This window comes from Neopelma chrysocephalum, unplaced genomic scaffold (assembly GCF_003984885.1).
Source record: "Neopelma chrysocephalum unplaced genomic scaffold, ASM398488v2 Primary Assembly neopelma1_141, whole genome shotgun sequence".
In the NCBI taxonomy this organism is placed as follows: domain Eukaryota; kingdom Metazoa; phylum Chordata; class Aves; order Passeriformes; family Pipridae; genus Neopelma; species Neopelma chrysocephalum.
This window is the reverse complement of record NW_020897803.1, coordinates 1,912,733-1,928,205: the sequence shown is the minus strand read 5'-3', so window position 1 is coordinate 1,928,205 and position 15,473 is coordinate 1,912,733. Positions and strand designations below refer to the sequence as shown.

At 43.1% G+C, this 15,473-nt stretch overlaps 1 protein-coding gene across 2 annotated transcripts in view; it reads left to right on the top strand.

Annotated features, from left to right (window-relative positions):
- PGM2L1 (phosphoglucomutase 2 like 1) overlaps nt 1–14,837 on the top strand; it is a 29,866-nt gene extending 15,029 nt beyond the window's left edge. The window contains exons 4-14 of one of the 2 annotated variants that reach the window (XM_027699786.1): nt 69–153; nt 780–863; nt 2,505–2,698; nt 3,315–3,504; nt 3,720–3,817; nt 4,550–4,730; nt 6,230–6,323; nt 7,406–7,535; nt 9,125–9,314; nt 9,628–9,761; nt 10,813–14,837. In XM_027699786.1, the coding sequence (XP_027555587.1) occupies nt 69–153; nt 780–863; nt 2,505–2,698; nt 3,315–3,504; nt 3,720–3,817; nt 4,550–4,730; nt 6,230–6,323; nt 7,406–7,535; nt 9,125–9,314; nt 9,628–9,761; nt 10,813–10,915 (1,483 nt within the window). In that variant the 3' untranslated portion in view covers nt 10,916–14,837. Of the gene's footprint in view, nt 1–68; nt 154–779; nt 864–2,504; nt 2,699–3,314; nt 3,505–3,719; nt 3,818–4,546; nt 4,731–6,229; nt 6,324–7,405; nt 7,536–9,124; nt 9,315–9,627; nt 9,762–10,812 lie in introns of both variants that reach the window. The other variant, XM_027699785.1, reaches the window with a different exon arrangement.
- The last annotated feature ends 636 nt before the right edge of the window (nt 14,838–15,473 follow it).

The window sequence follows — 15,473 nt, the reverse complement described above, 5'->3', positions numbered from 1 at the left end:
TGCCATCAGGTTACTGCATTGCTCTGGGGGGTTGGATTGACTGAATATTTTGGTTTTCCTGTTATTAGGCTTGCAAAGCTCACTGCAGCAGTGCTGCTGGCCAAAGATGTCCCTGTGTACTTCTTCTCTACCTATGTCCCCACACCCTTTGTGGTGAGTCACCTTCTCTTCCATATTTGAGTTTACTAAAAATGTGAACCAGCAATTTGCCTCCTAAATTGTTATCTAAATGGAAAAATAGAGGCTGCTCAGTGTACTTGGTCCTTCAAGGAGGCTGTAAAAATATCACTGAATTCTTCTGTGCCTCTGCTTTTAATATCTCAGAAACAGAGCTGTCTCTTCTAGTCACAGCAGCTTTTCCTTGCAGGGTTTTAAAATCCTCGTTTCTGTTCCCCAAGGTGTGGATCTTGTTTTGAGGGGAGGACTGAAATGCTGGGAATACCTTTAATTTGTGTTTTAAGCCTTTTGATGAATTCCTTCGTTCTGCTTCAGCCTGTTTCTCTGAAGTGCTCATGTCATCTGAGTATGGAATTTAGTTGGCCAGTTAACTACTGCATTTATGTGACTGATAAAAAGAATAATGTTTTCATGCAGCAGAGTAGGACAAGCTTTTGTTACTGGCTACAGGAGACAGTGATGAGTGTTCATTTATACATTTTCCAGATAAGCTGGTGCAACATGAAAAGCCACTTCTGTAGCATCCTGTTGCATAACTGTCCTAATACGATGTGTGTGGCAGAACTCTTGGGTAAATGGACATTTCTGGGTTTCCTTTGTAGCCCTATGCTGTGCAGCAGCTCGGAGCTGTGGCTGGAGTGATGATCACAGCATCCCACAACAGGAAGGAGGACAATGGGTACAAGGTAAAGCTTGTGAAGTTCCAGTATTCCCATTTTGGCTTGTTGTGGAACCACAGAATGGTTTGGGTTGGAAAAGACCTTGAAGATCATCTCATTCCAACCCCTGCCATGGGCAGGGACACCTTCCCCTTAGACCAGGTTCCAACCTGGCTTTAGACACTTCCAGGGATCCAGGGGCAGCCACAGCTTCTCTGGGCAGTCTGTGCCAGGGCCTCCCCACCCTCAGCATAAAGAGGCTTTTTTGGGAGCACACATGGGTGTACATTAGTAGATAAATTATTTCAAATAATTCATCCTTCTATAACCTGAATTACTGTCCTGCAGTGAGAACATGAGGCCACACTGGGTGTGTGTGGTGAGCAAAATCTGTCGTGACGTTCCCTGGAGCCTGATCAGCAGCTGAAGAAATGCTTCAGCAATTTGTGTTCACTTCTTAGAAGTACAAATTTAGTTTAAAACTAAGCTAGAACTGAGGTGAATTAGTGCACACAGTGTGACTGTGCTGAAGATGGGAACAGTTTAAAAGTTGATTAATAAAACTTAACGTGCTGTTCCTGTCAGGGTGTTTGTCTGGGAGTGTGGGTGGCTTCACTTCAAAAGCTGGGGCAGCAATACCTTCACAACAGCAAGTGCTGCTCAGGCACTATTGTAACACAGTATTTAATTTCTGAATTTTTATAAGAGTCTGAACTAAGCTCAAGTCTAACTAAGCTGAGCATTCCGGAAGCTTCGTAACAGGTGATGGCAATGTTGGGAAAACCAATCCTCCTGTGCACAGAGAGAACTCTTGCACTTGTCTTCCCTGGAAAAACTTGTAAAGTACTGCACCAGCCCTTGCTTTTGCTCAGAATAAGGAAAGAAACCACATCAGTTTTCCAGGTGCTTCATTTCTCAAGAAGCTTTTATGTGTATGTCTGGTACACAGCACTTTTGTCAGGATACTGTGGGTTTTCCTGGTCTTTTGCCAGAACTGTTTCATCTTTCACAATTTCTTCTGTGAATTCAGCAGGTTCTGGACAATTTGAACCAAATGTGACAAACTGACAAGAAAACAGAGGCAGATTCTCTGAGCAGAAAGTCTGCAGTGTGAACTCAGCCAAGTGTGGGAAAACTGGCATCTAAATAATTCTTCAACAAAGACTCTCATAGTTCAGGGTTTGATAGTGTTCCCAGCTGAAAGATTACAGTTGTTCAGCCATGGAAAAACACATACCTTGGCACTCTGCTTATCTCTTCTGCTCTGGGTTCAAAAGCAAGTAGTGTTTCTTTTTCCAAAGGAATGCCAGACCATGGAGAAGGTGACATTTTTCTTCTCTTATGCTTTGTACAACAATCTCAGGTGTAAAAGCCCAGCTCTGGTTTCTCACATCCTGATATTTCAGTCATAATAGTTAAATACCAGCTTTGTTTTTTAAAACAGGTAGTTTTGCTGGGTGGTTTTATCATTATAGAACTGAAATCGTGAATTCAAAAGCTTATTGTAAGTGTTTCCAGATGGCTTTTGAGAATCAAGCCAGTCAGATGCTGAATTTTCTATATCATTTGAAAAAGCAGAAAGTATGTGAAGTCCTACAGTTAAAGTAATTTATCAAATTAATAATCTTTTGTAAATAAACTATCTTGTTTTCCCTCAACTTCCATCAGGTTTATTGGGAAAATGGAGCACAGATCACTTCTCCTCATGACAAAGAAATTATAAAATGTATAGAGGAGTGTGTTGAACCATGGAATGGCTCTTGGAATGAAAATCTAGTGGACACCAGTCCCCTTAGGCAGGATCCTCTGAAGAAAATATGTGACTGCTACATGGAGGACCTGAAAAAGATCTGCTATCATAGGTATTGTATAAAGCAAAATGTGCTTAAATTATGTTTTTAAGTAAGCTCTGGGCTATATGTGGGAAAACTGACTGCAGACAGACTTCAGTGTCTTCTCTGTCAGTAAATTAGTAAAATCACCATCCTTAGGATTAAACCCTTTTGCTGAAGATAAAGCTAAAACTATTTCATGCAAAGGGATATGCTCAAAGAGTCCTGAATAAAATGCAGAAATTCAGAGTAAAGGTGTATGACATAGAGGTGAGGAAATTCAAGTTTAGGTGAGGCAGAAAACAAGACTAAAAGGAGGAGGATGAATGACAGGCAGAGTAGAACCAGAGTAACATCTTTAAGGTGGTGGAGGAGCTTGAGTTTGATGTAGAAATCAGCAGTTCATTCTTGGGAGACTTTAATCCAATTCAGCAGAAGGTAAATACTTCATTTTCCAGGGGAAGCTTTAAACCAGCAATTTCTAGTGAAAGTCCAAATAAGCACTTTTCACTCCTTCCATCTCTGAAATGAATGCAGAGAGCAGCAGAGCAGTGCACAGTGGGACTGCATTTTCTTTTGCTCTCCCTCATGAAAATAGTCCTGTTAAATGACCAAAATCTTACAGAAGTTTTGTTTTCCTCCTCAGGGAGCTGAACGTGCAGACGAGTTTGAAGTTTGTTCACACCTCTTTCCATGGAGTTGGACACGACTACGTGCAGTTGGCTTTCAAAGCCTTTGGCTTCCAGCCCCCCATCCCAGTACCTGAGCAAAAAGATCCAGACCCAGACTTCTCTACTGTCAAATGCCCCAATCCTGAAGAGGGAGAGTCTGTGCTGGTATTTTTGGTTTTTACTTCATCAGATTTCTGTTGGGGGGGAAAAAAACAAAAGGGGGAAGGGGACTGGGAGAACCTGGTTTTCAGCTCTGTTGATACAGTGGGAAATCCATTATGGGATTTCTCTTTCATTGTGTTAGATGTAAGTAGGAAGGCTGTGGTTATTTGCTCTTATTTTATATTTTTACATTTTTTACCCCCTCCTTCTCCCATCAGGAATTGTCACTGAGGCTTGCAGAGAAAGAAAATGCTAAAGTAGTAGTGGCCACTGATCCAGATGCAGATAGACTGGCAGTGGCAGAACAGCAGGAAAAGTAAGTGATGGGACCTTTTATCTTTTTCTTTCCTTTGTGGCTTAGCTATTTGGGTGTTTTTTCCTCCTAGTTACATATTTTGGTATAGCTCCAACTGCATCTTGAATAAAATCAGTTAATAACTCAAAGATTAGATTAAATACTTACTGGTGTAAATGGCCAGATAAAGCTCAACTGAAAACTGAATGGTTACTAAAGGCAGTAAAATCTTGTTGTTACTGTTTTTTTTCACTTATATTGGTCAAACCTGCCTTGGCACAGTTAAGTGTTGTGGGCTTTTTGTTGGGGTGTGAGGTTTTTTTTGTTTTCCCTGCTTGTCCATATTGAATAGAAATTATTTTTCTTCCACTAACAGGCCCCAATTCTGCTCGTGTAAGTAAGAGTTGTGCAGGCATTGCCTGTCTGCAGTGTATAGATGGCATAGACTGCTCTGTATGAATCAGTTCTAGCCTGCTCTGCTGCTGGTGGATAAATCCAGAAGAGCTGAGCTGGGTTAAGGCTCACAGTGAGGATACTCTGTGGTGTCTTTGCTCACAGAATCCTCTGGGCTTGTAAATCCTCGGGATGTGATGAGTGTGGAGTCCTGTTGGTCCAGTGGCTTTGTCTAGAGCAGCTTGTCAGTGGTGTGCTCAGATCCCTGTTGTCCCAGTGGCTGCAGAAAACCTCTTCCCCCTGAGTGGATGCTTCTGGGAATCCTGGGAGAGCTCTTAGATCTCCCTCTGCTCTCTGCAGTGGCTGCTGGAAGGTGTTCACTGGCAACGAGCTGGCGGCTCTGTTCGGGTGGTGGATGTTTTCCTGCTGGAAGGAGAACTGCTCCCAAGATGCTGATGTGAGGAATGTTTACATGTTGGCCACCACAGTCTCCTCAAAAATTTTGAGAGCAATTGCCCTTAAAGAGGGATTTCACTTTGAGGTAAGCCTGGGTTTTGTGATGTCTTGGTGCAGGGTAAGATCTGGTTGCCACATCCCCTATCTGAACCCCACTTGTGATTTCGTGACATGAAAAGTAAATGACTTCCACTCTTTTTGCCTGGAATTTTGGTGCATTTCAACCTACAGAGAATGTTTTTACCCAGACAAGCCTGATTTCATCCCCTGCAGCATCCTCAGGGCATGTCAGCTTGCAGACTGTGAGATCAACTTAAGCAAAGCTGCATTAACTGGCAATACAGATTAACACCTAAATTACACATAAATGCCTTTGCCATGGTTATTTTCCTAGAGAGAAATTCTTGTGTGTGAGGATGAAAGCTTGTGCAGCCTGCTGTGTTCACTACAAAATGCTGATGGATTTTTAATAAGCATTTTGAGGTCACACAATGTTCCTTCAGGTCCCAGTAGGGCTTTTAATTGGGTTTTACTTCAAGTTGTGACAGACACAGGGACTCTTACATTCAGATCTTTAATGTAGCTTCATTAAGAACTTGCTAAAAAAGAAAATGGATACCCCACAGACTGACAGTTTATTTTAGTTCCTACATTCAAGGATTAAGTCTGATTTCTGAGGCTGTTGGATCTTTGCCAGAAGAGGAGCAAGTGCCTTAAAGCTTAGCACAAACATACAAAGGTCCAGGTCTTGTTTAATCCATGTCTTAATTAGAGCTATGTGCTATAGGAATAAATGTTTTGGCAAACAGTGAGGAATTTAAAATTGAAAGCAACTGTGAAAACCATTTTGAGTGACTGGCCAGATAAGTTTAATCAGGTGGAATCTCAGTTCCTTGTAGTGAATTTCATTATCTCAGTAAAATGCTGGTCTTTTTTTGTGGATGGGTTTTTTCTGGAAAGGGATGTATTTGACTGGGGGCCCCTTGGTCTCCTGTAAAAACTTCCCCTCTTTGTCCTTTCCTTCTCATCAAGACTTTCTAAGCTTTTTGACTGCTTTTGAGTGACTTACCAAAAAAAAGCAGTGCTTTTCCTTCCCATCACCTGAAATTGTTGCTTATATTTCTGTAGCTTTTCCTTTTGAATAACTTTGTCTCATCTGATAAGCACCACAGAAGATGTGACCTCAGAGAACCACAGTCTCTCAAACACGTTTACTCCTTGATTTGATACTCATGTCCTAGTTGAGTATCCACTAGGAAAATGCTATCCAGCAACTCTTTGCCTTAAATTCATAATCTAAACTGAAGTGATTACCTGTCTGCTGTTTCTTTGCTGTCTCTATTCTTTCTGTTGATTAATTAGATTTAAATTTAGGGAAATTACTTCAAGAAAATCAGAAAAATGTCTTTAAGCTTTAGTGTTTTGACTGCAGGAGACTTTCCCATTGACCCTAAAATTCACAATATGTTTTGTTTTTTCTTTGGGTGCTTTTTGAGTCTGAAGTGCAGGAATAGTGGCTTTACCTTCTTTGACTTAATTGAAAATGGGATTTTTTTTTAAGCACTATTTTTTTTCCTGTTTTAGGAAACACTCCCTGGTTTCAAATGGATTGGAAGCAGAGTAAAAAATCTCCTGGATAATGGGAAAGAAGTTCTCTTTGCATTTGAAGAGTCTATTGGTAGGCTTGTTAATATCCCTGTAAAATGTTGAGAACTGGGGGGGGGAATGTGATTAGGAAGGACTGATCTTAGTTATGAAACAAATCACCCAAAAAGTACTTTATTTTTGTCCTTGTAGTTACTGGCATTGATATTTTGCTCTCCCTAAATCAACTTGCCAACTACTATAGTAAATTACTTACATATGACCCTCTGATTCTGGTGTTGTGCTTTGGATACAAACATGTTCTTCTACAGCTTGAAAGTCCCGAGATTCCAGAGCCAAACTCCAATTGCTTTGTGGCTTCTTAGCTAAGACAAAGCACAGGATCTGTTCTTAATGAGTTTTTGATACCTTACAGGTCCTCTTAGTGAGGACTTAATACCAGTGGCCATGTGGAACTGGGAGGTGGCTTGTGCCACCCACCACACCAGTTCTTCTGGGAGCTGTATCTATTCCCTCCCTCAGAACAGTGTGAGGGATCCAGCTGTGGCAGGAATAGCATTAAATACCTTATGGAGGTGTGTAAATGTTCCTGCTGACCTTGCCTTGAGCACTTTGCTGATCTTGCAGACACCACTTACCTGTAGAGATCTGTCTAGTGAACGTTTGCTGTAGGAGTTCTCCGTTTCTTGGGATAAGTGGAAGCTTTCTGGGACAGTAATTTCCCTCAGAATGTGGGGGCAAACAATTTCCCTCAGAATATCTGAAAATGAAGCACACACTGAAGAGGGGTGTGTGTCCCTGCCAGTTCTATTCCTAAAATTCAAGCTTTTAACCCTAAGGAGTTAGGATTTTGCTGGTGCATCCCTTCAGGAAGAAGGAAGCTTTGTGCAGCACTGGTTCATGGCTGTATTTGTGTTTGTTTAGCACTGCACTATGACAGAACTCCCCAGGGAGCAGATGTTATCAATCTGGAATTAATTGACTACAGCACGGATCTTTCCAGCCCTATAACCCCCAAGTTAATTAGATTTCCCCTGCATATGCAGTAATAAACCAACTTATGTGTACTGACCAATTTTCTTTTACAGGATAAAAGGTTAAAACCTAATCAAGGAAATCAGTGTAATAATTTATCAATTTTTTTTTTCTTTCTAGGCTTTATGTGTGGCACATCAGTGTTGGATAAAGATGGTGTAAGTGCTGCTGTGGTCATTGCTGAAATGGCAACGTACCTGGAGGGCCAGAACCTCACACTGGCACAGAAGCTTGTTGAGATATATGAAATGTGAGTTGTATTCTTCATTAGTATGTTCTACTTAACTATTTTAGAGTGGGAATGATCTAATAAACAATTTTAATGTGTCCTCTGAATGTTTTCTCATTTTAAGTTGGGTTTTCTGATGTATTATGGATTACAGTCCATCGGTACAGTGCAGATCCCACTGTACCTAAAGGGGCTCCAGGAGAGCTGGAGAGGGACTTTGGACAAGGGATGGAGGGACAGGACAAGGGGGAATGGCTTCCCACAGCCAGAGGGCAGGGTTAGAGGGGATATTGGGAAGGAATTCTTCCCTGGGAGGGTGGGGAGGCCCTGGAACAGGTTGCCCAGAGAAGCTGTGGCTGCCCCATCCCTGGAAGTGTCCAAGGCCAGGTTGGAGCAACCTGGGTTAGTGGAAGGTGTCCCTGCCATGGCAGGGGCTTGGAACTGAGTGGTCTTCAACATCCCCTCCAATCCAAACCACTCTCTATCTATGAATTTCCATGGGTTCTGTGAATACCAAGGACTGAAGAGGCCCTTTCTATTGTATTTCTGCAATAAATAGTGAAATTTTGCATGTGGATCTACCAGGGCAAGCTCTTTTTTCATGTTTGATTCCTGCTGTGGTACTTCTCTTATGCTTGCATGGGAGCCATATCTTAGTTGTGGTCTCTTTAAACACTTCCCATTTCTCCTTGAACATGTGCTGGGGATTGTTTTATTCCATGCTGAGATCTGTAACAGAGCAGAGGTGAAAGGAAGGGTGTGTGTACAACAGCTACAGACACAATCCCAGCAATAAAACGAGGATCACGGATGTCAGAATTAAGCCAGGTACTGAGATATGAGCCCAGATCATCAGCAGCAATTCCTGTGCTTCAGCAGAACTTACAGCACAGAGCAGTGTCATGGATGTCATTCCCTTTCCTGCCAGCCCAGCAGGAAGACACTGTGGCCTTTAGAAACCTGGAATGAGGAAGCACAAAGGATGATCAGCTTTTGTCTCTCCATAGTACTCAGGATTTTGCTCTGTCCTGTGCAAACTGTAGCTGAAACAACTCTGTGCAGGTGGATCAAATGACAAGGGATAGCAGCAGGATTCCTCTCCCACTCCCAGCTGTGGATAAGGGTCTCCATAGAAGTGGGTGGAATATGATGAAGAACAACTTAAATTTCAGTGTGCAAATATAGTGGTTGTTCCTAGTGAGCACTAGGTCTGATTTTTTGGGATGGTGGTTTTAACTTGGATGGAATAATCAACCACCTTCCTCATTGTGGCTGCCACATGGCTCTAGTCAATTTTTGGTTGGGGGGAATGACACTGGATATCCATTTTTCGAGGGCCACCAAGGCTGCACTTACCCAAATGGTTGGCTTTTATTTCTTTGGGGGCTGAAAACTTTGCTTGAACTTAAAAATAGCTTAAGATGATCTGAGTAATGCAGCAAAATCTGCTTCAGAGTCGAAACACTTGCCTATAAATACCTGTTCCCACAGCTCTGACAACTGAATTCTTTTTGTGTTGCTGCTTTTCCAACCAGCAGGGGCTTTCTTTAGATACCAAATGTGCCAAAAACTTCTGAATCTTGTAACAGAAAATGTTCATCTGCTTGTAGGTATGGATATCACATATCCAAGACTTCCTATTTCTTGTGTTATGACCCTCCTACGATCAAAAGGATATTTGAGAGACTTCGGAACTTTGATGGCCCTCAGTCTTATCCCAAATGTTGTGGAATTTACAATATATTACATGTAAGAGATGTTACCACTGGCTATGACAGCAGCCAGCCCAACAAGAAATCGGTGAGTTGTGAAGTATTTCTGCACAGGAGGGTCTGGTTTTGGGGAAACTAAAAGGTAAAGAACAGCATGAACAAGGCAGAGATGCCCTGTGTCAGCTAAGATGGCAGAATAATTCCATCATCGGGCTGCTTAACATCATTTACTGGGGGAGAAAACAGCTTAAATGTGAAATGTGTTGACTGTTCTGGTACAGCAATGAATGAACTTGATTAACTAATTAAACCTGATGCTCTGGCAACTCTTAAGCTGCCCAGCAGGCTTTCAGATATTGGGGTTCCAGTGGGAGTAAAGAGGCTTGTTGTTGTTTTTGTAGGTGCTGCCAGTGAGCAAAAGCAGTCAGATGATCACCTTCACGTTCCAGAACGGTTGTGTGGCCACCCTTCGGACCAGTGGGACAGAGCCAAAGATCAAATACTACGCTGAGATGTGTGCCCTGCCTGAGCAGAGGTCAGCAAACCCGAGCCTCAGCTGACTCCCAGCCTCCTAAACTGGCCAGAGGGATGCACATTCCTGCTCATAAGGGATTTCCACTGTAGTGGATAAGAAAAGAAAAATACTGATTTTTCAGCATCTGCTACAGGAGGCTTGTTTAGTTAATCCAGCTCCTCATTTACTTAGAATTAAAAAGTGATGAAGTTACAGAATCACAGAATAACTTAGGTTTGGTAAAGACCTCTGGGACTGAATCCAACCTTTGACCTTGTCACCCATGTGCCATGTCCAGTCTTTTCTTTTTCTTAAGTTGTGCTGTTGCTGGCAAATGCTCTTAAAGCCAGGTGGTTTCCCGTTTCCTTTGGGAAGCTGTTGGGAGCTCCTGGATTAATAACTGGAGATCAGCTCTCTTTTGAGAGTCACCTGGATTGAGCTGTTTCCAATGTGAAAGGAGGGTGGGAAAAACATCTAGGGTATATTTATACCACTGAAATCAGGAGTGAGAATGAGGAGCTGAGGTGCAGTCCAGATGGTGGGAAGAAGCTTTTGGATTGGATCCCCAACATGAGTTGCATGATTCCTCATTTTTAGATTTGTATCCCAACGTTTCTGTGGGGCAGAGAGTTGAAAACAACATAAAGGAGGCTCGGTTTGGTATTTATTTCTACATACTGAATTCAGGGTGAGCATTCATCTCACTGAATACTTGGTCAGATTTAGGTGGTCAGTGGATAGTGAGGGGTAGATCGTGAAGAGGGCACAACCTGTGCCAGGGCTTCACCACCTTATTATTGCTGTCTTCATTAAAACTAATTAAAGAGAAAAATAAGGGCCACTAGAGGGCTCTGAGCACCATCTTTAAATGTCCTGTCCAATCCAAATCAGTGTGATTCCATGATAATCCCTCTCAAAAAGGAACAGGTTGGAGTCTCTACATGTTTATGCTGGTAGGAAACACAGCAGAGCAAATCCATCCCCCTCAGGTCTTGCTGTTTATTTATTTACTTTAAATAACTCCCTGGCGTTCCCCAAAGCTCTGACATGGCCTTGTTGTTCCTTTTTCCAGTGACAGGAGCGTGCTGGAAGAAGAACTCCAGAAGCTGATTGGGGCTCTGATTGAGAACTTCCTGGAGCCTGACAAGAACGGGCTGACCTGGCGCTCGGCGTAGGGCTGTCCCTGGTGTTCCCAGGAGCCTCCACATGGAACAAAGGGCCCAAGAACAGGATCAGTTCCAAATGTTTCTGTGTGTCTGTGTGTTGAACAGCTGCATTTTTGTTCTGTAAAGAAGCAGCATTCTTTTGTCAGGCTTTTCACCAAAGTCTGGGCTAGAAAAAGGGGAGGAAGTGGGAGAAAACAGTGGAATTAATTGTTATAATTTTCCATCCTTTTGACCAAAAGGTTAATTAACCCACACCAATGCAAATGAACTGCCCTAATATGTTGAAGGCAGGTGATCTTAGCCACTGGATCTTGTCTTAAACTCACTCCAGATACTGAAAATATGTTTTCTTTGTGTGAAAAGCCTTGAAAGTCAGGTAGAAATGATCACTCCAGACTGATACAAATCCTGCTGCTTCCTCTCAGCTCTGTGTGACCCTCAGAACAGGTCTGCGCTTCCAAAAACATGGAAGTAGAGCTCAGCATTTCTGATTTAGGCCAACTGTTGATGTTTTTCAGCTGCTTAATTAATTCTTCTGTTGGTGAAGGTGTTCTTGGTGCATTTTCTGTGTCTGTCTCAAAAAACTTGGCAGTGAAACAATAGTGGCAACACCTGCAGTTCTGCTTTGGGGTTGGAATTGTGTAGTGCCTTTCCAAGGCTTCCAAAGGAGCAGGAATTGGTCATTACTTGGTTAAATTGCCCATTCTGACTATCATAGGCTTTGTAGCTCCTTTTTGTCCCACTTCCCTCAAGGGTCTTAATGTTTTTTGGTTTTTCAGTGTTCATTAAGTTTTTCTGTACTCAGTCAGTGACTTTTTGGATTTTTCTGACCTAAATTTATATTATTTGTGTTTAAAAAAAAAAAGTGGAGGTGAGACACTGACACAGTTACTGAGTCATGTTGTTGTTTTTTTTTTTTTTTGTCGTGTCTTGTCAGCTAATTTCTGTTTGAGTAGCACTTTGTAAATACTATTGTTCTTTATCTTTTAGGGCAAATATTTAACAACTTCTCATTATCTGTTTTCTGAGTAGAAAGTGATGCAGCTAATCACATTTCCAGAAAAAAATAAGCCAATACACAAGTTCTCCTGCAGAGATGTGGTATTTCAGAAGATCAAAGCCACACTTTGGCACAGGAGAGCTGGTTCTGGGCATCTCCTCGTTATCACTGACAGGGAGTAAATAAAAAATAGGTAAAACCCAGCACTGAATTGTTGTGTTGAAGGTGATGTGAGAAGAACTCAAGATGCACTTCAGTTCAAGCTGTTGTTTGCCACTATTGTTAACTCTCCAGATTTGTCCTCCATCTGATTTTACCCTTCCAGCTGGATGGCACAGGGTGGGTTTGTGTGTGCTGCCTCTCCATGGCTTTAAAGAGCCCCTTGGTTTGGGTTTTTCCTGCACTATATCCATGGAGAAGTATTCTGATGTATATGAATGTACATGTGCCGCAGAAGGTCTGTGTTGCACAAATTCTGACCTGTCACTATTTATTTTTTTTTTATTTTAAGAGAAAGTATCTCCAAATTGTTCTACCATTGAGTGAAATGTATCTAATGCCAAAAAACTGCCTTTTTTTTGTTGTTCTTTTAATTGTACATTTGATTGATGTGGGGGGAAAACAGGTAAATCAGAATATGCTTATGTTGTTGTGTAGTTCTGGGTAGGTGTGGAAGGTGTGAAGGCATTTGTGATGCTGCTTTGCCTTCAGTTTTCCCAAAAAAGGTGGAGATCTGCACCGAATTTGCAGGAACTCTTGCCATTCCTGCCTTTGGCAGCAGATTAAACCCTGAAGAATTGAAGATTTTCTTCTCCTGGTGGTACAGAAGAGAACAAGTGACTTGGGACATAACTTTGAACAAAGGCTGTAAAAAGCATAGTGTGTGTGTGTGTGCTGTGTTATTGTAGCAGTTCTGTCTTGTGAGTGATGTTTGTGCTCCTACAAAGAGCAGGAATCTGCCATTTCCCAGAGACCTGCTTTGCATCAGTAGCCAAGTGTTATAAATGAAGACAATCTGGGTTTTTGAATAAGCATTGTTGGAAGTTGGTATAACTGTTGATAGTCTGAATATCTATAATTAAATGAAAAAACCCAGATGTGGGTGTTGTGTATCTGGGATTCTTCCCCTGGATGGGTTTGGCAGTGAGTTGTAGCTGTTAGTGATGCTTTTGGGATGACAGCAACAGGCACAACGTGTTGAATGTACTTTAAGGGTAGAATAACTATTTGCTCTTTTGAAACTGCTGCTACTGTTGTTCTCCTACTGTATTGGAACTGTTGGATATATTTATACTGTTCCATTTGTGGAACTCCTTTATTTCCTTCTGATCTCGCATCCCTTACCTCTGTTACTGTGAAGGACTGGAATTCTCTTGTTTCCCTGCCCTGTAACTTTGTTATGCATTGTGTTAGAGTTCATCTGGCTCCTGCACAACCTTCTTTCAGTTGTTCAGCTGTTTGTTTTTTTTTCCTGCTTCTCAGATAAGAACAAAGGCTTTTCTGACTTGAGTAGGGAGCAGGTCACAGATCAAAGGACACCTCTGGGTGTTGTTCACGAGGTGCTTCCAGGTAAAATACACCTTTTTAATGGTTGGACATTGACTTAAAATGCAATCACAGGGCCAGTGAGTTGGGTTTAGTGTTTGATAAAACCCAGAGGGCTTGGTTTTGCCTTTTCCCTTCTGATGTGACAGGTTTAATCTCTGTGGCAAAGCTGTGTTTCCCTGGGTCTGGGACAGGAGCTTTCCAAGTTTGGGGGACTTGCCAGGCAAGGCTCAATGTCAGTGAGACACAGCTTGTAGCTGGATTTCTTATTCTAGTTGTGAAACACCGTCCAGTGTGTGGCTTAAATAGTTTCAAGGGCTGCCCATGTCTCCTGCATCTCTACAGGATGATTCCTGCTGGGGCATGAGGGAATCATAAACTCTGCATGGGAGAGAAGGAGGGAATGTGTTGAACAGGGAAAGGTGGGCTGGAAACCTCCAGCACCAGGCTGGCTGTGGCCCAAAGGAGCACAGTAGCCCCCACTTGGTGTTGGGGTGCTGAGCCAGGTCTGCTTCCCTTGCATTCCCAGCAGGATGTGACTCAGAGGAGCTGGGATTCCCTTGGGCTGTGGGAGAACTGGGATGTTGCTTGAGGAGCTACTAATTTCCCTCAGCACTTCCTTCTAAGGAGGGTTCATGGCCTTGTGTTGTCCACAGGGTGGGTGAAGACATAAAACCCTCTCTGAAGTTGAGGTGAGTTGCCCACACTCTGCCTGGGGCTCCCTTCCCTGCCCTCACTGATCCAAAGCTGTTGCTGTCCCAGGTTGTTGGTTACCTGCATGTTGACATTCCTGGTGTTATTCCCTGGTTTATTTGTGCTCAGGTAGCACTTTGTGTGCCCTCTCTGCCAGGCTCCTGAAGGATTAGGGGTTTCAACTCCTGTTATGTTATAAACAAGTGTGTTTGTGAAATTCTGGGAGCATTGATGGAGAAGCCACAAGGTGGAGTGAGGCAGGTGGAATGTGTGTGCTGCTTTAGGAAGCTCTTGGATGTTCCCTTTAATTTTAAAACTGATATTGTTACCACTTTATTTTGTCTTTCCCCCCCACTTTTTGTCCTCTTCTCTCCCTGACTGAGAGGGGGCTCTCTGCATGGTGACACCTGGGTGCTTCCAACTTGATTCCCAGAACATTTGCCACCCCCCTGCTCAAGAGTAGCTCTGTTCAAGGTGATTGAAGTATCTGAAGTTGCATTGTTTCCCTTGCCTGGAATCTTGGGGAGTTCTGGATCTGTGCTCCTGTTTACCCAGTGTCTGTTCTGTAAAACTTGGGCATATTACAAAATAGAGTGAGAATTTGCACTTTTCTGAAGAGTTTCTGTGTATTGCTATGTGGATTTAGCTGAATGAAGTGTTAAAAATAATAAAGTATTCCCTTTGTAGTTGCAATCCTTCCTATTTCTTCCACCTTCTTTAGCCAAACACTGTTGCCCCAAAAGCTGAGCTGGGGGAATATCCATGTGGCACTTGGGTGTCTAAAGAATTTTGGGGTGAAGTTGCTTCAGGAAAGGAAGGGAACTGGCAAAGGGAGGGAAGAGGGTCTGTTAGAGGGAAAAGGGGATGGGGGGAGGAGCAGCCTCTCATGCAGGTGAGCTGGGGTGGGCACTGCAGGGGAGAGCAGACCCATCCAAGGGTGGGACTGACCCCAAAGGGATTTTAGTTCCACATCCTGGGCAATTGGAGAGGGACCTGTCCAGTTCCATCCCCTGCCATGGGCTTCTTCCACTCTCCCAGGTTGCTCCAGCCTGGCCTTGGACACTTCCAAGGATGGGGCAGCCACAGCTTCTCTGGGCAACCTGTACCAGGGCCTCCCCACCCTCCCAGGGAAGAATTCCTTCCTAATATCCCATCTAACCCTGCCCTCTGGCAGTGGGAAGCCATTCCCCCTTGTCCTGTCCCTCCATCCCTTGTCAAAGTCCCTCTCCAGCTTGCTTGGAGCCCCTTTAGGGCACTGGAAGGTGCTAGAAGCTCTCCCCAGCTTGGCTTCAGTATTTTAAGGTTAAAGCACCCTGGAGGTTGATGGAA